At 41.8% G+C, this 23,081-nt stretch overlaps 1 protein-coding gene across 1 annotated transcript in view; it reads left to right on the top strand.

Moving 5' to 3' along the window:
- The window catches only part of KLHL29 (kelch like family member 29), a 529,196-nt gene that overhangs the window by 443,337 nt on the left and 62,778 nt on the right, over positions 1–23,081 (top strand). The window contains exon 9 of the mRNA XM_054992668.1: positions 21,934–22,132. Coding sequence (XP_054848643.1) covers positions 21,934–22,132 — 199 coding nt within the window. The remainder of the gene's footprint in view (positions 1–21,933; positions 22,133–23,081) is intronic.

Raw genomic sequence — 23,081 nt, 5'->3', positions numbered from 1 at the left:
CTTGTTCAGCTTTCTTACCAATGGAAAGTTGCCCCTAAATTCAGAAACAGAAATATTTTATTTCCAAAGAGAGTTATAAAAATTAGTGGACTAATTAAAAGGAAGCTGAAAGGGAAACTCAAGAGAGTCAAATCCCTGGGGGACATTTGGAAGCTATTTAAAACCACACTAATTGCAGCCCAGATAGAATGCATTTCCAGGGATAGGAAAGGTTTTGCTAAGGCTAAAAGGAGGCCTGCATGGTTGAAAACCCAAGTTACGGAAGCCATAAAAAACAAAATGGCTTCTTTTAAAAGATGGAAGGTCTGCCCCAATAAAGTGAACAGAAGGGATCACAGGGTCTTGCAAAAGAAGTGTAAGTTAATAATTAGGCATACCAGAAAGAGAATTTGAGGAGCAGATTGTTAAAAGTGTCCAGACAAAAAAATAAATGTTTTTTTAAAAAATATATCCAGAGAAGGAAATTAGGCAGACGCAATTGGACCTTTGGATTACCAAGGAATAAAAAGATTGCTAAAAGAAGATAGGAAGATGACAGAGAAGCTAAAATAATTCTTTGCATCTGTGTTAACTGTGGAAAGTGTGGAGCATGTACCTAGGCCACAGCCACTATTTTCAGGAAGGGAGTCTGTAGAACTGAGTCAAATTGAGGTGATGAGACAACATTCTGGAACTATTTAGGAAATTAAAAACAAATAAACCTCTAGGTCTTGATGGCACACACCTGAATTCTTAGGGAACTCACTTGTGAGATTGTTGATTTACTAACCCAGAGCTAGTTTGGTGTAATGGTTAAGAGCGGTAGGACTCTAATGTGGAAAAATGGGTTTGATTCCCCACTCCTCCACTTGAAGCCAGCTGGGTGACCTTGGATCAGTCACAGCTCTTTCAGAACTCTCGCAGCCCCACCTACTTCACTGTATGTCTTGTTTGTGGGGATAATAATGACATTGACTTTGTAAACCGCTCTGAGTGTGGTGTTAAGTTGTCATGAAGAGCAGTATATAAGCACAAGGCTGTTATTATACTGTCACTAAAATCAGTCACTGTTCCAGAGGACTGGAGATTACTGAATGTTACACTGATTTTTAAAAGGGGGTCTAAAGGGAAACCAGTTATCCTAATGTCTGTCTCAGGCAAATCAATAGAAATTATAATCAAAGACAGAATTACTAGGCACAGACAGGAACAAAGCCCCCTTTCCCCCCCCCCCAGCCGTTGCAGCTGAATTATGGTGACCCCGGAGAGTTGTCAAGGCAAATAACATTAAGAGGTGGTTTGCCTCTGCGTACCTAGACTTCCTTGGTGGTCTCCCATCCAAGTACTAAGTAGAGTGACTTTACTTAGCTTCTGAAATCTGACAAGATTAGGCTAGTTTTGGTTATCAAGGTCAAGGGAACAAAGCCTGCTGGGGAGAGATCAACATGACTTCTGCAAAGGGAATTCTTGCCACACAAACTTTTTGGAGTTCTTTGAGAAAGTGAACAAACATGTAGATAGCAGTGACCAGGTTGACATTATATACTTGGACTTTCAAAAGGCTTTTCGCTGAAGATGCTACAAGGGTCAGCTACAGCAGATAAAATATAATCAAAATAAATATTCCTTATGTGGTGTATACAATGGTAAAATTAAAAATATAGGGCCTAACATCAGGCTATATTATAAATCAAAGCAAGTTTAATATAAGCAATAATATTTTTCAAACACAGTTGATGAACATGACAAACGACTAACACAAGACATGTTTTGGCCTCAGGGGCCTTCCTCAGTGGTCAATAATACACCCTTTTACCAAAAGAAAAAAGAAAAAACTGATACATCCTGAAATTATTATGTATCAATTCTGACCAGATGTAGTTATCTAGAGATACAAATAGAAAAAGGGGGAGGGAAATGTTATATTAAGAATTAACATTTTTATACTGTATTAAAAATGTTTTTTTTTAAATTTCGCAGAAGAAGACAAAAACATTTCTACCTCATATGTTGTGTGGTATGATGTAAATTTATAAAGTAGGCCATGGATCCCTTCACATGACAACTGTACTCACACAAAACTCTTCATAGATTTTTATTATTTTTAATAAAATATATTATTGTTAAAAACACTCTTATTTTTAATAAAATATATTAAAACACTCATTGTTGATGTTCTATCTATAAAGCAAAAATATATGAGCCAAATTTTATATAAAGTACCTCATCAAGGACTCCTCGTTAAGCTTAGCAATCATGGGATAAGAGGATGGTTCCCCTTATGGATCAAAAATTGGTTAAACAACAGGAAGCAGAGATTAGGACTGTTCTTGCCATGGAGGGAAGTAAGCAGGGGATCCCACAAGGATCACTGTTGGGGCTGTTGTTATTTAATTTGTTTGTAAATGATTTGGAACCGGAGATAAGCACTGTTGTGACCAAGTTTTCAGATGACACAAATTTATTCAGGATGGTGAAAACCAAGGCCAGCTGTGAAGAGCTCCAGGAGGATCTTCACAAATTGAGTGAGTGGGCAATAATGTGGCAAATGAAGTTCCATGTAGGCAAGTGTAAGATGATGCACATTGGAACAAAAACTTCCAATTTCAAGTATATTCTAATAGGGTCTGAACTTGCTAAGACTGAGAGGGAAAGAGACCTTGAGGCCATAGTGGATAGCTCAGTGAAAATGTCAACCCAGTGTGCTGGAGCAGTAAAAAGGCAGACTCTGTACTGGAGATTATTAGGGAAAGGATTGAAAATAAAACAGCCAATATTATAATGGTGCATCTATGGTGCATCTTCATTTGGAATATTCTGTGCAGTTCTGGTCACCATATCTCAAAAAGGACATTGCAGAGCTGGAAAAAGTACAGAAGAGAATTAAGGGGAAAGGCTGAAGAGTCTGGGACTTTTCAGTTTAGAAAAGAGTTGAGTATGGGGGTGCTATGATAGAGGTTTATAAAATTATGCATGGGGTAAAGAAGATGGACAGAGAGAACAGTTTCTCCCTCGCCCAAAATACTACTAACTCAGGGGCATCTAGTGAAATTTATGGGCAGTAATTTCAGGATAGACAAAAGGAAATGCTTCTTTCCACACAAGTGATTAATATGTGGAATTCACTAGGGGGTGTATGCTAGAAAAAAAATCCAATTCAGTTTTAAACCCAGAGTTTCCAAACAAACTATGTACCATTTTTGTTTTTTTCCGGATGGGGTGTTGCTGCTTCAGATCTAATCTATTCCTTTTTTTCCTCTTTATAATGAATTTCAGTCCTGTTCTTTGCAGTGAGGGCTACTGGATCTGGATTATAAACTACAGTTCTGGATCTGGGGGTTCTGAACCAACAATGCACTGTTACTTGGTTTTGTTTTGATTTTTGTCTGGGCCATGGCCAGTTTGATGTAGTGGTTAAGAGTGCAGGACTCTAATCTGGAGAGCCAGGTTTGATTTCCCACTCTTCTACTTGAAGCCAGCTGGGTGACCTTGGGCTAGTCACAGTTCTCTGGAGCTCTCTCAGCCCCACCCACCTCACAGGGTGCTTTGTTGTGGGGATAATAACATACTTTGTAAACGGATCTGAGTGGGCATTAAGTTGTCCTGAAGGACGGTATATAAATTAAATGTTGTTGTTAATCTTTTTGATTTTTTTTATCACAAGTTTCAGCCCCGTTCTTTGCAATGAGGGCTTCCAGGCTCTTTGGGGCAGCTGTTTTTGCAGTTAACAGCACCAAATTCGCACAAAATACAGTCCTCCCTCAAAATCATTGACCCACCAAGTTTGAGAGCTCACACAACAGCAGCAGTGCACACACACACTGTTCTTTTCAGGAGAAGGGTAAGGAAACAGGGCTCTGGGGCAGTTATTTTCAGTCTTACCTAAAAATCACATTGACTCTTAGTCCCCCTCCTTCTAAACCATCAATTCACTGAGTTTTTCCTCAGTTACACTCAGGGCTTTTTTTCTGGGAAAAGAGGTGGCGGAACTCAGTGGGTTGCCCTCGGAGAAAATGTTCACATGGCCAGTGGCCCCGTCCCCTGATCTCCAGACAGAGGGGAGTTTAGATTGCCCTCCGTGCTGCTCAGCGGCATGGAGGGCAATCTAAACTCCCCTTTGTCTGGAGATCAGGGGGCGGGGCCACTGGCCATGTGAACATTTTCAAGAGGTTCCGGAACTCCGTTCCACCACGTTCCTGCTGAAAAAAAGTCTTGGTTACACTACACAGCAACAGACCCTGAAGAAGGCGCATGTTTTTTCTAAGTAGTAATAGTGCCAATAAATTATCATCTTTGCATCCATCCTCCCATTGCTACCCTGTTTCTTTGTGCTTTGCAAAGCCTTCCTTTTGAAGCTCAGCATTCTACTGCAAAATGAGATGTTCCCACATTATCCACCGCCAACATTCATCACCCAAGTATGGGCAGGCAGGCAGCATGGTTGTCTGAATTCCCCTCCCGCTCTTAAATACACCCATGTTTTTTCCATAAGTTTTCCTTTCGCTGTGAGCAAGCAGAATTGTTTTTGAAACCGCATGGTAGGTGAATAGCTCCGGAGGGGGGGGGCTTGACTTAAGCTTGATATGGAAGATTTGATTTCAAATAATGTTTTGGCAGATGCAGGATACAGTGCCCAGGTAGAGTCCCAAGATGCACATTCCCCCTTCCAAATGTTTCCAAAGCCAATAGGTGGGGCGGGATCTCCCGTTGCAAGGACCCGATTGGCATGGAGATAATGCCATTGTCTGGGTAGCACCAAAAAAATGCACTTGTGCACGTTGCACACATTCCCCATTTCAACCAATGGAGTTAGTTAATAACATACGGTCTCTCTTCCTTTGGGATCCAGTTGGTAAATGCTATTAAGGAAAATAAGATTATGTCATGCCTGCCTGCTTGCTGCTGCTACTATGATGGAAAAACCAAAATGAAATTCATGAACTTCTTGGTGGGATGAAGTTGTTATAATTTGGTTTTAGAGAATCAGTTCACCATTCTAGAAACCACTTTAATTAAATGAAATATCATTTTCCATATGTATTTCCAGCTCATTTGTTTCACTTTGCACACCCGTAGGATTCACTGCCAGAAGATGTTGTGATGGGCACAGGCATAGACAGCTTTAAAAGGGGATTTGACAGATTCACGGAGGATAGGTCTATCGGTGGCTAGCCTACTAGCCATGGTGACTACAGGGAATTGCCATACTCAGAGGCAGAAAATGTCTGAATACCAGTGCCAGGAGGCAACGTCAGGAGAAGGCCTCTATGCCCTTTTGTTGTCCCTTCCAAGTAACTAGTTGGCCAGTGTGTAAGAGAGGATGCTGGACTAGATGGACCAGTGGTCTGATCCAGCAGGGCTCTTCTTACGTTCTTATGACTTTGTTCTGACCACGGCTTGAGACCTTTTGCAAAATGATGTTGCACAGATTGGGAACGGTGACTGCAGTGCTACTAAGCTATTAAATTGTTTCTTTTTAAAATGCTCTGTGCTAAAATCTGCAGGTGTAGCTTCAGTGTAGAGGCAACTGTAATTACAAGTCATGTGTTTATACTATGTATTTTACTTTTGGTTTTAAATAGTTTTATGATGCGCTTCATAATGTTCTGATTTTAATTGTTAGTCGCTTTGGTAGCCTTGATAGAGCTGAAAAGCAGGATATAAGTTATGAAAATAAATAAATAGTAAATTCACAGTTTGTTGTATAAATGAAAAGACTACAAAAAGTAAAATCTTTTCCCAGTAAAGTTCTTTCTAGAAGCGTATTCTCCTGTGCTGCCATGGGCATAGTCTAGAGAACAGAGTAGCAGTTCCCTTTATAGAAATACAGTATTTAGTCAGCTGTGCTGCTATAAAGATGTCAAATTATAACTTCATCGGAGCAGGATGTGGTAGCTATGCCCAAGATTTATATGCATAGCTCCCTTCTGCTATGTTGCCTTAAAAGTAGGTGATTGTAATGTGACTCGATCCCAACTATTAATCTTGCAGTGTCATACATAGTAGTTCTTGCTATGATGCCATGGAACCATGGGACACAGCTTCCCCCTTTCAAGAAATCACCCTGGAGGCCAATAAATAGTAAATAAACTGAGGAGACACATATAAATTGAGAAGAGTCATTTTGCTTGGTCTGCTGGTCCCCATACACACTAGTATGAAAGGACTTCATCAAAATAAGGGGTATCTACTGGTTACACTAACAACCCGCTGGAAATACAGCCAGATTAAAAATAGCATATGCCTAAGTGGTGACTGTATATATCAATCTTTCAACCCTCATGTTTTAGCTCCTATGGCTATTAATCCTTGCACCACCAGCCAGAGAAGAAGGTACTAAATTACAACCCCATGCAAACTCACTGTTAACTCTCATTCAATTCAATAGGACTTATTTTTGAATATAAATACAGAAGGCTGCATTGTAAGCATCAAAATTCTCTTTCACAATTCCATACTTTTCGTGCAGCCTTATTTGTTCCAATTCCATACTTTTCGACAGCAAATCTAATTGTTATGTGTGCACAATGTGAGGGAGACGTATCTGCATGATCAAACTCAGCCCCTGTATGACGGAGAATCCAATAAAGAGGAAGCAGAGTGAAGGCTGTCTAGTTAGCTCCAGACGGCCTGATAGTCGCTTAGGACAGTGACCAAGTATGGTCTGGAGGGGTTATACTATTCTGGCCAATGGGTGCAAAGAGAATTCCTTAGCCAGCAAAGCAGTCTTCATTCATGTTTCTCCTTTAGCTCTAGCAGAATGTGTTACCCCCAAAGTCACCAGTTGACCTGCTGAGCGCTAGGCTCCTGTAGACATGACATGAGTAAACTCTAGTATATACACTGCAGTTGAGTTTACTTTGTAAAGTAAGGAGCATCCTTCTCGTTATTGTTGTGTCATCTGAACCATTCCTGACTGCAGATTCACTGGGAATTGCTAATGCCTGCATCAGCCTCTGCAAAAACTGCTGCTTAAGATTTTTTTTTGACTATCTTATAAAGTCAGGATGGATTTGAGTAGGCCCAGAAATCTTAAGTATGTGTATATTCATCATCCTTATCTCTGTGATGAATTGTGTGTATTTCCAGCATAGCCAGGTTTTTCATTAACTGCTTCCCACTATTATGCATAGATGGCTGAGGCCAGTGATTGCATAAAATGGAAAAATCATAAATTTGGATGCAATTTAGCTTCTGCGTTTTTACTGCTACTTAATGTTTACTTAAGCCAACAGCACAAAAGGTCATATTGTGTGTGTGTGTGTGTAATAATAGTAGCTGTATATTTTTTTTAAAATGATGTTTCAGACAACAGGGAGATATTATTCTGACCTTCCTGCCCAAAGTGTAAAAAAAAAGTAATAGCTTTCCAGTGTAATGTGCAAGCCATAGGAAATATAATACTGAAAAAATATACAAGACTTTTAAAACCAGAATAGTAACAAAGAATAATGGTCCTAAGTAGAGTCCTTTGTGGAAGGAGTAGAATAAGAAATCTGAGGCTTTTTTAAATCTTTGAGATATGACAATAGAGAGCATTTGGAATGGTACATATCTCATTATCAGGGGTGGACATGGACCGGAAAAACCCCATGGACCATCAGCCCATGGTCTGTCGCATTTAACGGACCACAAACCACGAACTTTTCACGGACCTGCCCTGCTCACAGACCAATTTGTCGGTCCATGGTCCATCATTCTGGGGGCCTTAGGACCGCCCCCTTCACACTCAGAGATGCCAAACTCACAGCAAGGCTTCAGCAGGCTCTCCTCCAGCCACCCTCCAAATTTGGCCAAGATTGCATTTTGGAGGTCCGGGTTACAGACCCCCAAAGCGGCCACCCCCTAGGAAACTTCCAGTAGATACTAGGCGTCGCAAATGCCAATTGACTTGCATTGGCTTGCAGCACCAAAAAGTTGCAATGAAGCAAAATCAAACAGAAAAGAGTGGGAGAAGAGCCCCCTCACTCACCACACAGACACCTTCCCAGTCATTGCCTAGGGAACTAATTTTTGCTCTTTGCTCGCATAGAGAAGAATGGGAGCTCTCTGGTTGGCAGCCAGAGCTGCCTATCAAGGTTTGGAGGGCTAGGTTTGGTGTGTTTCAAGGGCTGCAGAAAGTCCCTCCCCTCCTTTGCCTAGGAAATTAATTCTTGCTCCTTGCTCACATAGAGAAGAATGGGAGTTCTCTGGTTTTGAGGGCTAGGATTGGTGTGCTTCAAGGGCTGCAGAAGGTCTGCAAACATCCATTCCATCGCCTAGGGAATTGATAGATTGGCACCAGGATGTCTGGACTCACAGACCACGGACCGACAGACTGCCCCAAAGTTCATGAAAAACATGAGTCCCAGTTCGTGAAACACGAACTGGGTTGGACCATGTCAAATTTAGGTCCATCTTGCAGACCATGTCCCCCTCTACTCATATATAAAAGGTCTGTTGTAGCAGTAGTGCAGAAAAGGTCATAACAACAGCTAATAGATAAATCAGATAATATCCCCACTCCCGTGGCTGGTGCTGCCCTCAGGAAAAAAAAAAGAGTATTATTGCATGAATTTGAGGGGAGGGAGATGTTTGGCCATGTACTTTTGGACAGTTAGGGCTTCTTCTTTGGGAGCTGGAGGCTTGGGGGCAATTGCATAAGACAGACACACAGGCATCACAACTGGTGACTGAAGAAAAGTATCATAGATTCATAATCTAGTGTAGCCACGGGCCATTCTTAGCCGGGACCCTACAATGTGTGGATCTCTGCAGTTTACAGAGACCCTGCCTGATAACTTGTAATAAAGCGATATAACTTTGCTATAGGTGTCTTGCTTCCCTTTTTCTCCAACATGGGCAGAAAAGAATAGTAAGCTTTTTTTTTTTAGATGACATTTCTAAGCTTTACAAAAGATGCATCTTTCCTACAAAGCCACTCCATACTGACCCTCTGATATAAAAATAGTTAACTAGTGAGCACCTCATTATGGCTGTGAGGATGCTGGGATGCCAGAGGGCTTTCTTTTGAATGAGGCCTAAGGTGGAGAGGTTGCTACTGCATGCAGCCATGGTTATCTTATTGGCAAGAGGCATAACATCACACTTTCCAGACATTTTCAGTGCCTTTCTACATAACTTCCATCACAGGGTGTGTACTTTTAAAATAAAATTCCAGTAAGTCATGAAAAGCATGAGAGTATTTTATTTTATTTTTTAAGATGCACACATGTAGCATAACTGGAGTAACCATGAAAGAATGGTTAAATTGCTGTTCTGGATAAAACCTGTGGTTCGTACAGGCTGCTTCCACATGGTGACCATTTTTCACATAGCTCTTATTGCCACTATGATTATAGATGTGTTCACAGTTGCAACAGAGCAACTGCACAGCAACTTTGCCTGCACTTCTCTTGCCTTAGCTGCCCAAAACTGCCATCTCCCCCCCCCCCCACACACACACACACCAGAGGCCTTTTCAGGCATTTTAAAAATCAGCAATTGCTGGATTGCTACCAGCACAATAATGTTATAGCAATTTCTGTATAATGATTTTAAAAGTGTCTAGCCCGCTATGCTGCAGAAATATGTCTGTACAAAAACGTCTAGAGACTTTTTTAAAAAAAAGAAAGCTGGAAATTCAAAGGAGTTAGTAGACTGGAGCAATCGATCGGTGTAATGTTACTGCACCGTAGCAATTTATTAATTGCATATGTTTAAAAAGCCCTCTGGAGGTATGGGGGAAGTGGTCTCCATCAAGGGATGATACAAGGAAAATGGTGTCAGTGTGGATGGGACCTTAAAAAAGGAGCACTTTCCCATCCAAATTAGATATCATGGAGATTATGGGTCTCCTTCAGTCTTTTCTCCCATGCGCTGCACAGAGATTGTTTAGTTCTTCCATCCCTGTATAGTTTTGCTAATTAACTCATCCAATTCGCTGTTAATCTTTTAAGTGGGAAAAAAAAGATGGGTCACTCTTATATTCTGTATCTTTTTCCCTTTAAAGAGTTATAACTATGCAAGGGCATAGTTGTAAATCTGTGAAATTGCACCAGTGAAAGGTTTAAACCTCTCTCCTCCCCATATATGTCCATGTTCCAAATGGGGGCCACACATGGCTATAATTTAGCTGTAAAAGAAGCTAGGGAGATCTAGCCCCTTCTCAGTGTTTTACCTCCTCTCTCAGCAGTGAGGAGAGAGAAAAGCAAGTGTTTTCTCTACCTCTCCAGCATCCAGCATTACCTGTACATTTACAATCGAGACTTCTCTGGCAAAACAAATAACAAAATCAGTCACTAAGCCAGGAGTCTTACCATTAGACACCCTCAGTGGAAGTTAAAGTCTGTTTTGATAGCATTCATATTTAAAGCTTTGTTATATTCTCAGTTTCAGGTGGGTAGCCATGTTAGTCTGCAGTGAAAGAACAAGATTCGAGTCCAGGAGCACCTTAAAGACTGAAAATCTTGTTGGTCTTTAAGGAGCTGCTGGACTCAAATCTTGCTTTTACATTCTCAAGTATTTCTGGTATATTCTCAGGCAAGTCCAGACCTTTTCCTTGAATCCTGTCTTATATGCACTAATCCATCATTGCACGTAAGTTTCCCCAACAGGCCAGGCTTTTTTTCAGCTGGAATGCAGTGGAACGGAGTTCCGGAACCTCTTGAAAATGGTCACATGGCTGGTGGCCCCGCCCCCTGATCTCCAGACAGAGGGGAGTTTAGAGTGCCCTCCGCATCGCTTGGCGGCGCAGAGGGCAATCTAAACTTCCCTCTGTCTGGAGATCAGGGGGCGGGGCCACCAGCCATGTGACCATTTTCTCCGGGGGCAACCCACTGAGTTCCACCACCTCTTTTCCCAGAAAAAAAGCCCTGCCAACAGGACAAATCATAGCTGCTCCTTGGAGCCTTTTCAAGTTGGGAAGACAGTGTGAGAAATGGGTGAATTTAAGCCCTCAGTCCAAATCTGACATGAGCAGTCTTGGGAATTACATTCTGAGCACAGGACTTGCAGAGGATGTCTGTTGACAGGAGGGGAACAGGAATAAGGACTTTGTAGCATGTGATCAGGCTCGTTTCCCTTCATTGTCTTACCCACAAATTGTCCAATTCTGCCTGTTCTCCTTTGGTGAGTCCAATTTCTAAGGCTTCTTCTTCCTTCATAGTGGTAATTGATTCTCAAAGAAGGTTAGAGTCCCAGAAATGCAGTCAACTGCCAATGTTTTTTTTCCTGAGGACCAGTCCACCAACATATATTTGAGATGTCACAATTCATTCAGCATATTTGATTTTTGCCACTTTGCAGCACTATATTAATGCTCACCTATAAGCCAGTTTGGTGTAGTGGTTAAGAGCGGCAGAAGGACTCTAATCTTGAGAACTGGGTTTGATTCCCCACTCCTCCGCTCTTTCAGAGGTCTTTCAGCCGGCGCCCCCCCACCTCATACGGTGATTGTCCTGCGGATAATAATAACACAGTTTGTAAACTACTCTGTGTGCATTAAGTTGTCCTGAAGGGTGGTATATAAATCGAAAGTTGTTGTTGTTTTATTTAATTCACCAATACTGAGAACCGGTGACTTAGGGTTTCAGCCCCCAATCAGCCATGGACCTTGGAAAAATTCCTATTTTCCACTCTGCATGTAAGAAAAGTATTGTACAGGAAGAGTAAACAAAACCTTTTCTTTTGAGACTCAGAGATTTGCTTTCAGTGGTTTTTGTGAAGGTACGCTTGCTGTTGGAAGTTTTGTGTGTTGGTAGTCACAAAAATCAGTTTCTGTTTTCTTTCTTGGCTTTATTCCTTGAAGCAGAATCCTACTTTCTGAACAATAATGTATATTTTCAAAAGCCTGATGGCTTTTGAAAACCCAAAAGGAACTGCAAGCACAAACCTGAATATTTCCTCCTCTAAGAACTTGACCTGCATCTACATAGAAATAACTAATGGAATCTATATTAAAATTTGTAGCTGCAGTAGAAGTCTAAGGTACAAAAACACACAAGTTTATTAGAATATACCAAGACAGAGATGGGGAAGCTGTTTGGAAATCCAACCCTATAAATTCTACAAAATTCCCTTGAGGCAAGTTGTTCTGTATTAGTGGATAAAAATGAAAAGGGTAGTAATGGAAATGACATTAAAATACACTGAGATGGAAAAGGGCAAAAGAAAAGGGAGGAAAAGAGGTAGCAGATGGTAAGAAGGCTGAAATGCAGAGCAGTTCTTATTTCAGGATTTAGTTCAAAGAATAATACTAATGATGTTTAATGCAATTGTAGCTAACAATGTTCAAAAGTGGTTACAAATCAGAATGGAAGAAGAATAAGCTATAGAATTGCCCTGATTGCTTGGACGTACTTAAATCTACAAAGCTAGCTCAACCAGAATTTGGAATATCTTCCGCAGTTGGAGGGGCAGGACAATGTTGCCAACTCTGAGTTGGGAAATTCCTAGAGATTCAGAGGTGGAGCCTAGGAAAAGTAGTGTTTGAGGAGAGGAAGGGAGGAACTTCAGTGGGGTTACAATGCCAGAGATGGGGTCCAGCCTAATACAGGGCCTTGAGGGGCGTTGTTACCTTTTGCAGACACACACACACTGTGTGTGCGTACCCAGGTGACATGATAACATCACTGTGGAAAGTGATATCATCATGCTGCCCCCCCCACTTCCCAGTGCCACTCCTGGAGGCTCCACACAGGTGCAGGAGGCCACCCATGCACCTGGGATGGCAGGCTGCTTTCTTTGCCCAGCAGCAATGCCACGCAGCTGCAAGAGGCTGGGTGGCTGGGCCAGGCAACCGAGGGGGAGGGGCCAGGGCCAGGCCAGGTGTCCAGTATTTGGGAGGGGTTTTTTCCAAGACAGTTCCCCAGTACACCAGACTGTATGGGCCAAAACTGGACACCTGGCAACCCTAGCCATAGAGTTCAGCCTTCAAAGCAGCCATTTTCTCTAGGGAACTGAGCTGTGTGATCTGGAGATCAGTTCCAGTTCCAGTTCCAACTTCCAGGCCCTACCTGGAAGTTGGCAACCCTAACTATTAGAGAGAAGTGTGACAAGTTTTGAAAAGTGACATCAGTTTTTATGTTGATGAGAGTGTCAGAGAGAGAGAGATCAACCTGTTCTAATTATTATTAGTTTTCATGATAAGAAACAAGCTCAGACTATGAGAGGGAGACACAATTACATTTTCCTACATCTAATGAAGTGAAAGTGGGCAAGCTTTTGCTTTGTCACTTCAGCAGCTGTTTACCCATTTATTGCAGGTATCTTGCTGCCAATACATTTCTAGGCTAAATTTAAGGTGCTGAAACCGTTAAACTTCTACACGGCATGGATTCAAGGTATCTGACAGAGCATTTTCTCCCATCTGTATCTCTTATTGAGGCTCAATAGCAATCCTCTGTGGAAAGTTCCACTGTCATTAAAGTTGCAGAGGAGTTAGCCGTGTTAGTCTGTGGTAGCAAAATCAAAAAGAGTCCAGTAGCACCTTTAAGACTAACCAACTTTATTGTAGCATAAGCTTTCGAGAATCACAGTTCATCTGACATGCATCTGATGAAGAGAACTGTGATTCTCGAAAGCTTATGCTACAATAAAGTTGGTTAGTCTTAAAGGTGCTACTGGACTCTTTTTGATTTTGTCATTAAAGTGTGATTGTTCTTGCCTATTAATAGGTCTTTCTTGTGGTGGCCCCATGCTTATAGAACTCCCCATTATCAGAGATGTAGGGCTTTTCTGCAAGCTCGACTTATTCCTGATTTTCTTAGCAGTTGATCCACAAGCACTGCAGTCAGTTTGGGTGCAATTCTTCCAAATGTCTGCCCTCCTTTTGCATCTTTACGGTGGTGGACACAGTTTATCTCACTCCTCATGTACTTTAAATAATCAGGATTTTCAAGTGAGGGTGTTGTCGTCATCAGTGGCATCGTTGATGATGTCACAACATACACACACCTTTTTATTTTTTGCACAGGTTTATATCGCTATATCAATTTAAGGGCTGGATTTTGTTTTAAGGCGGAAAATGAGCACACTGCCAGTCTTTGCATGGAGAAGCCAAAAAGGGGTGCAGCTTCACCACCCATACCTAAACCCTCCCCTCCCCCTGTGGTCCAAACTGAAGAAAGCTGCCTGGGCTAATCCAGATCCAGGAGGCAGAGGCTGGGTGGGACAAACTAACTTCTGTTGAGATGGACCCCAGAACAGCAGCAGCTATTTGCATTTCAAACCCTGATTTTTTTTCTGGCACCAGAAGTAGCCACTCTCCCCTCCTTCGGGCCACCAGTGTGTTTAGTTTTTTCCTTTAAAAAAATCATATCAATGTATTCACCTACTGTTGTAATAATAGGTGCAGCAGGTTCTCTGAATTCCCAGCTTTCTTTTTTTCAAAAAAGAAAAAGCCTCAATCCCCTTCGCTTGTGGAGATATAAGGGGAAAGTCATATCTCCTCAAGGGAAGGGGTTAGAGACTTATTTTTTTAAATGAAAGCTAGGAATTCAGTGAACCTGCTGCAACTATTAATACAATGGTCGCTTGAGAGATCATGAAATAAATGATTTTTTAAAAAAAAGTATCGAAAACAAAACCAGGCAGCGAGGAGGAGTGGTTCAACAATGACAAAAGTCCAACCATTGAAGAGTGGGTGGGGCAAACAAAACTGAAAGAAACATTACACATGAGGAAAAAATCGACTCAAAATCAGCTTCCAGAAAATTTTCAGGGTAAAAGTGGTCTCAAAGGAACCAAGGACAAAAAAACAGGAGGGGGGGAACAAAAAAAAATCAAACAAAAACTAAAGGCAAATGTGTGCAGAAATCAGGGGATACACCAAAGCAGTATGGGTGGGGTCAGAACTGACAAAAAAACCTGTCAGGAAAGCCCATAGTTGGTCTAGAACTTCAGTTGGTTCCAATTGGCAGTTAAAATCTTTCTAGTCAATTAAAATGTTTGATCTTTATTTGTCTTAAGAGATTCTGGACTATGTGTTTTGTTTCTCCTACAACTTTTATTGGGTTTTGGATGCATGGACTGTCTTTCGTGTATTTGTAGCATTTTATATTATTTACAAAATATTCACAAGACTTTATTGTACTCTTTTTTTTCTGAAGCTCTTCTTGAATGGTAGATTATAAAAATTTAGGTATGTAAAACTTCTGACTGTGGGCCTGAAATGAGTCTACCACTTGCCTCAGCTGTGCCTTAGTAAGTTTCATCTAATACCATCCATTTTGACAGGTCACATGTACATGAGTTAATAATTTGTTTTATATACTCTTCATGTTTTGCCCGAGCAGTTCTTTGTGTGTGTGTGTGTGTCTTGTTTCTGAGCAGTTAAAATACCATAACAAACAGCAGCAATATCTCTTTCAGAGGAAACATTTATCTCGTTTACATATATGCTACCCTATAGGAACGGGTGCTGTTTTTTCTGGGGCTGGTTTTTTCCCTGCTTTCTCCAGCCTTTTCCCCTCAACTTCCACCATACACGATTGATTCTAGCACAGATTTTTGCTTCTTTCCCTCATACACTGGGCAGGCTATTTATTGGCCTTTAGTTCAGGCTTCCAGCATATTTAACAATGAAGCATTTGTTTGGTGCCTTCCTTTTTATTAAAGACTATCAGTTTTTTAAAAACATGGAAGCACTACTTAGATGGGAGGTAGAGGTGGTTGCGTCTTGATTGACACAAGGGCTAGCAAATCATTACTGCACAGCTAGAAGGGGAAGAAGGTGAATTTATTTCAAAGGCAAGTCAACACTGCAAGACGGAGATGTTCCACCAGGCTTACAGTTGAGGCCAGCGTCAGGACCATCATTGAGCCACCAGTCTCCGGTATTCGAGTACAGCTCGTGTGTCTGTCTACCTCCTCTTTGTATGCTGGGGGCAGGAATGTGTAGCCAACTATATCAGGGTTTTGTATATAATTTTAATTGCTGAATTTTATTGTAGAATTTGCTATGCAATTGGATTTTATGACTGTTGTACCCCGTCCTGAGCCCACTTGGGGGGAGGGCGGGTTAAACACCGAATAAACTAAACTAAACCGAACTAAACCAAACTAATTAGTACTGTGCAGATTTGCCTTGTGCTAGGGGACAGGAATTACCAGTTGCTCTTGAGGTTGATTTACTTTGCAAGTTTGTACATCTGGCCAGAAAAGTCTTGAGTGTAGATCCCCGGTGGGGGAAAAATGCATGTCTGTGTGCAGTTTTATACAACATGTTTGTAATCATTGCTGATGTTATATAGACACATGCTACAATTCAGTGATTTCACTGGGCTTAAATGTGCTTAACAGTGTGTGAAGTTATGGCTACAGTGAGTGATATTTGTCATAGAATGGCACAGTTTCTCCCATGCCTACTGTTATTCCATTTCTCATTCAAATATTTTTATCAGGCCACTTGTGCAATCTGTTGATTCTCCCTCCCCAACTCATGTTGTCTTTTTCACCGTAACTTCTTAATGTGATCTCAGTATTTTGTAAATGTGTAGTCTTCTTGAGCACCCAAGGGTTGTTTGCAGTCTCATCATTTTAAATGGCGGTCTCAGTCTAATTCTTTTGTTCTGAACTCTGTGCTATGTTAAGCATCTATGCACTCTTCAGATTGTGCAGTGGAAAGCATATCTCACAGAATTAGCACAGGAGGTGGTGAACAGCGGGCTATCCCCACCGCCACCAAAGGAAACCGCGTAAATTTTCTGCTTGGATTTCAAATGTTCTAGTGGGCTCCGCGGGCAGTTTCAGTGGAAAGGTTACTTTTATCTGAACTGCAGAATCACAACTACACAAGAACTGGTGAAATTAGTAAGCCCAGGGCTTTTTTTCTGGGAAAAGAGGTGGTGGAACTTTGTGGGTCGCCCTCAGAGAAAATGGTCACATGGCTGGTGGCCCCACCCCCTGATCTCCAGACAGAGGGGAGTTTAGATTGCCCTCCAGCGCGGAGGGCAATCTCAACTCCTCTCAGTCTGGAGATCAGGGGGCGGGGCCACCAGCCATGTGACCATTTTCAAGAGGTTCTGGAACTCCGTTCCCCCACGTTCCCCCTGAAAAAAAGCCCTGAGTAAGCCGTAATTAGAAAAGGCCTGTGATGATTGTGCAGAACAGCCGGAATCCACATGCCTTATTTTGACCCAACAGTTACATCTGTATGAGGAACATGACCATTAAAAACAATGACCTGTATGCAACAAACCATCTCGAGGCAACAGAATTCTGAGCAGGTAGAATGGAGCGTGCCACTTCAAATCCCACATGCAAAAATTTGCTGCAACTACACAATTAGTTTATCCAGGAGAAATATTCCAGTGTAACTCTTCACATGCTGTGCTAATTTTCCATTTACAGGGAATGATCAATATAGGGGATTTTGAAAACTTGTCGTTCTCAAGTGGTACTATCCATTCTGCAACTTCAGCACTCTGCTGCCTCATGATCTCTTCATTCTGACAGGCCTCATTGAAGACCCACACTCTGTATTTGGGGGGAGATGGTCATAAAAATAAGTATCTGGTTAAGCAGAGAGCTGCTCAGGCTACTAGTATCCAAGTGATGGATCATCTCTGCTAGACTGAAATACTTATTTTATTTAAAAGATTTATATTCCCCACCACCTTTCAGCCCCATCGGGGCCAACAAAGCAGCTAACTGAGCAATATTTTTTTAAAAAACATCATAAAATGAATTAAAAACCAGAACTAAACTTACATATATATAAAAACAAAAGAGGCACCAATTAAAAACATAGGATAGGGAGGGGAGATCATTGAGGAAATGCCAACCGAAACAAAGTCTGCTTCACTAGAAGAAGAAGGGGACAAACAAAATATCTCTGGAAAGGAAGTTCCATAGTCTTGGCACTTATTAAAGGTACAAGAGATCCAGTGTTGTGTAGTAGAGCAGAACCACAAGTGACAAAAGGCACAGATTGGACACTTGTCAGCTTCCCTCAAGTTTTGATGGGAAATGTAGGCAGCTTGGCGGAATGTTGGACAAGTGACAGTTGAAAAGTCCATTGGACAGCAGTCGGAGAGCCAAGCTGCAAGACCGGGACGCCTACATTTCCCATCAAAACTTGAGGGAAGCTGACAAGTGTCCAATCTGTGCCTTTTGTCACTTGTGGTTCTGCTCGTAGTTAGAGTGTTGGACTAGGATCTGGGAGAACCAGTTTGGAATCCCCGCTCTGCCATGGAAGCTTGCTGGGTGATTTTGGGCCAGTTGCACACTCTCAGAATAACTTACCTCTCTGGGTTGTTGTAAGGATAAAATGGAAGAGAGGAGAATGATGGATTCACATTGGGAGAAAGGTCGGGTATAAGTGAAGCAAATAAATATAAGTGATTCTTTCCTAGTGGATTAAAACTGTAAGCCTCTAGTGCTCTCTCACTTAAATTGCTCAAGGGGTATTCTGGCATTAGTAGGACAAAGAGAAAGCGACGGTATACCCCACACCACTCTCCTCCAAACTCTGGTTGCTATGCTGTTTTCTCGGTGTCTGTTACCTTGCCTTTGCCGAGAATGCCACGTCTTTAACCACCCCCAGGCTTCTTTTAAAACAAGCATCTCTTGAAATCAGAGCTTTGCCTCCCACTGCCATATGTTTGAGACACTCCCTTCTCCCTCTGACATAAAGTTGCTGCAAAGACATTTACTAATATGTCTGTAGCCATTTGTATGGTAGATGTAACTGTGAGGGAAACGAGTAGGGCAACAGTCACACTTAATTTCTAGAACAACTTCAACTATTAAAGCTGTTCCTAAGCAGGCTGTTAAAAAATAAATAGGCCCAGGACGTTTAAATTGACAACGTGGACAAAATGTTTTTGCAAGATTGTCGCAAATGATTATTTTTCCTCAAATTTCTCTTTTCTGTAAAATGAAACTAGAAAGATATTTAGGTTGGTTCCACATGAGGAGCGTTCTCTGAGTTGCTTTCCTTTTCTCTCACTTTCCTCCGTCAGCCTATTGTGGCCGCCATTTTCCTTTGCTGCACTACAAGAGGGCTTTTAAAGATTTTTTTAAATAGTACTTGCTATAACTACTGTCCATTTATTTGTTTGTTTGTTTTATATCCCGCTTTTCGCTGCATGAGGACCCGAAGCATCTTATACCACAAAAAAATACAATACAAGAAAAATACAAGAAAAAACAAACATGAAAACAAGAGGGGGTTTCAGAAAGCAAAGTAGACCTTCCTCCCTCTTTCTGTCCTCCCCACCCAAGGCTGTGATCTAAAGGACAAGAGCTCTTCAGCTCATGTCCTGAGTCAACCAATATCTTAAATACTTGTCAAAAAAAGGGAAACAGACTAAGGAAGATGTTATTCAGCTAGGGTTGCCAGCCACCAGGTGGCTCCTGGAATTATAACTGATCTCCAGGCCATACAGATCAGTTTGCCTGGAGAAAATGGCTGCTTTGGAAGGTGGACTGTACTCCACTGAGGTCCCTTTCCTACTCAAACCACGCCCTGCCCAGGATCCACACACACACCCCAATCTCCAGGAATTTCCCAACCTGGAGCTGGTAACCCTATATACAGCTAGCAGAATCTTCCACATTTCCTCACCTGATTTTTTGTAAAGTCTTCAAAAATCCCTCTGGTGGCATAGCAGGGGCAATAACAGCTATGAGGGAATGACAGCAGGAAACTGGTATTGATACAGGCAGGACAATAAAATGCACACCTTTATTTTCAGATGGCTTGATAATGTGCTTGGACAACGCTCTTTATAAACAGATCAGAGCAAAGCAGGTTTGAGAAAGCACGTATTGAGGACTGGGAAAAAGCAATTAGAGCACAGCGCTGTGTGGATGCTGACCTCAAAAAATGTACATGGAGAGTTTGGAATCCAAAGGAGAGAAAAACTTCCATGTGGAAGCATCCCTAAAAAATAATTTTGCAAAAATATTCACATGTGAATCTGAGTCATGATCTTAAAGAGATGGATTACTCCTACTATCCAAACGGGGGATATATGCACATGGAGGGGGAACATTATTTCGACCTCTATGCAGCTGTCTTTTCTCTGATGCTGAAGAGATGGACAGTTCTTTATACAGAAAGCCAGCAAGCAAAATGTAGTTGACTCATTTAGGGCTTTCCTGTACCTGCTGTCTCCTGTTGGATTGCAACTGATGTTACTGGTTGAACAAATTATTAGGCTAGAATGGCAGAGGTTTCAGTATTAAATCAACAGACGTTGCCATTGTTGCTGCCAGTAACTGAAAAGTAGAGTTTTTAAATTCCTTGATATTTCCATCTTTAATAATCGGCTCAATGAAGTGAGACGTTTTTAAAAGATATCTTTCAGAGCTACTCGGCACTTTTACATAGTTTGCGAGATCAGATTGTTGGAGCTCTTGAGAGGTTAATGGCCAGATGTCTTGGGAAAGGAAGATAATATCAAATTATGTGATTATGGGTGGTTAACCACATAGCTGCAGAATTCATCTTTCTTAGGGGTCCAAACTCTTAACCACTGTCTAGAAAACTAGGCTTATTAATGTCAGAGCATTAGATATGGTACTAATTTGCTCTCTTTGGATGCCATCCTCTTTCTTCTATTCTCCAATCTCCTTTCTCCATTGAAATCAGCCTCTATACAAGCTTGAACATTTTGCTAAGGAAGAACTTATGAATGGTCATGAATGCTCACGGTTGCTTAAAGATCACAGGTGCTCAATTGGCAGCTTTGGAAGCTTTTAAAGTCTCCAATGTATAAATGCATTGTCATAGTGATATCTTTGACTATTCTTAATCACCTTTCTCCGTTTGTATAAATCTGCTCTTTCTGCCTTCTCGCAGTCTGGCAGCACATTCTCCAAATGTTGTGCTCCCCCCCCCGCCTTGCTTCGAGGCACTCCGTGATATTTAAGAGAATGAACAGTTACAAAAATAAATAATCGCAGGAATTCTTCGTTTTTATAACTTGCAATTTTTCTGTCTGTTTTGGTTTTTGATTTCGGTTAGGCTTTGACTGGTGATGGATGTTTCCAGCCGTTTAAATGTCCTTCGCACTATAAAGTTTATTTTATTTATGCAGAAAGATGGAGACGCGCCATCTGCATTTGATTATTAGCTCCTGGAGTTTGACGTCTAACGAAACCTAGAAAGAACAGATTTGTTTTGCCAGTGGACAGACCCCATGGCTTTACAAAACCAATGCTATTATTCACTGTTCCGTGTTAGAAAGTCTATAGACATAAGCTTTTTTGACGTTCAAAATGCTACTGGAATGGCTGTTTGTTTGCTAGTCTTAATTTTCAAGGTTAACTGAGGCAGCCGAGAAGAATACAGGAAGTCTCCTATGTGTTAGATGCTAAATTCAGTATAATTTCACCGTCAGTTTTATTTTGAAATATTAGGGTACAAGATGGTAGGATGAGAGCTGCTGTCTTTAAAAGATTATTTTCCCACTGTGAGATCCCAAAAAAGCCTTGATTGTGTGTGGATATAGTCCAGGGGCAGTCTTAGCCAATAGGAAACATGGGCAACTGTTCTGGACCCATACTGAGAGGGCCCTGGACCACTGACTGCCCTCCCCCCTGAAGAATGGGGGGGCCGAAGAGCAGGCTCCTGCTGCTCCTTTTGCTTGCCCCATCTGGGCTGTGGGCAGCTGGCTTGCACAGAGGTAGCTAATTCCCACCTCGCACATGGTAGGTCTACCTGTTGCATGGCCCAGCACAGGGCCCAGTGATGGTGGCAGTGATTCTGGGGCCCCGTCCCGAATTTTGCCTGGGTCCCAAGAATAATTAAAACTGCCCAGGTATAGTCTTCATCTGAGCAGAAACTATGATACGGGGAAGAGAAAAGGGTGGAGGACATAACTAGGGAACATTTTAGTTCTATTGAGAAAAATGTGGCTTGGGTCAATTTAAATGTCATATTGTAGAAGGCTGGGTCTGGGGGAAGAAAAGCAGAGTCTCCGAGAGTCCAGTGGTGTGAAACTGTTGCCATGTGTTCTTTTCCAGTATGCGGCTGAGTTGCTGGCAGTGGTCCGCCTACCTTTCATTCATCCCAGTTATCTGCTAAATGTTGTTGACAACGAGGAGTTGATAAAGTCTTCAGAGGCTTGCCGGGATCTAGTGAACGAAGCAAAGCGTTATCACATGTTGCCGCACGCCCGACAAGAGATGCAGACTCCGAGAACCCGGCCCAGGCTATCAGCAGGTAAAGACACAGTTTGTTTCAGAGAGGAAAACTCTGGAAGCTATCATTTTCTGCAGCTGTTGACTGGACAGATCAGGCTGTTTATTGTCTGCATATGGATGCAAGATTAAACCTCTCTCTCTCTCTCTCTCTCTCTCTCTCTCTCTCTCTCTCTCTCTCTCTCTCTCTCTCTCTGGCACTTCCAAGATATAGTTAGAGTAGCAGATTGCCCAGGCAGGTGCCCTGTAGTATTACTTCAGGTTTTTTGACATGGATTCCTCCTGAGCCAGAGTCTATAGAGACCGTGAGCATATTCATCATCACAAATCAGATGCAGGCTGAGAGGCGAAAGTTTTGTGCTTGTGTATTCCAGTTCTACCTGGTACTGAAGATCTCCTTCGGAAGTATCTTGAAACATTTCAAAACTGCCCTTAGTCAAGACAGTGTAATTTATACATACTCGTTATGATGTAGCAAATATTTTCAATTTAAACAAATCATTAAATGTGAGTCCTTATATCTGTTCATGTGAACATACACATACGTATACCCCGTGGATAACATTTAGCAGACAGCAGAGGCCTTCTTTGTTGCAATGTGCTTAAAGGCCTGCAGGTTGCTCCGGAAGCATTCCAATTTATTACGTGTTAATTCCTTTTTTCTCTTTTTCTATGAGCTGGCCTGGGCCAACCCTGAATCCAAACTTTGAGTTTAGGTACATAGGATACAACCTTTAACCGAGAGGTTAGGAATAGCAGAGGGAGATGGAAGTGTTATAAACATAGGCAACTGGACATGACCATCATGGCTTCAGGAATGAAACTTGTCATTCAAGGAAGTATTTTTTTTACAGTGAGGCTTCACAGATGTTGTTGCTGTCCACTGAAAATTCTTAATGCATTCTTTGCAATAAAGTTCTTAGTGCAGAGAGCACGAAACCCAGCAAATGAACCCCACCCATTTTGATCAG

This window comes from Eublepharis macularius, chromosome 1, assembly GCF_028583425.1.
Source record: "Eublepharis macularius isolate TG4126 chromosome 1, MPM_Emac_v1.0, whole genome shotgun sequence".
NCBI classification, from domain to species: domain Eukaryota; kingdom Metazoa; phylum Chordata; class Lepidosauria; order Squamata; family Eublepharidae; genus Eublepharis; species Eublepharis macularius.
Note: the sequence above shows the minus strand (reverse complement) of the source record. Positions and strands in the feature narration are given on the sequence as shown.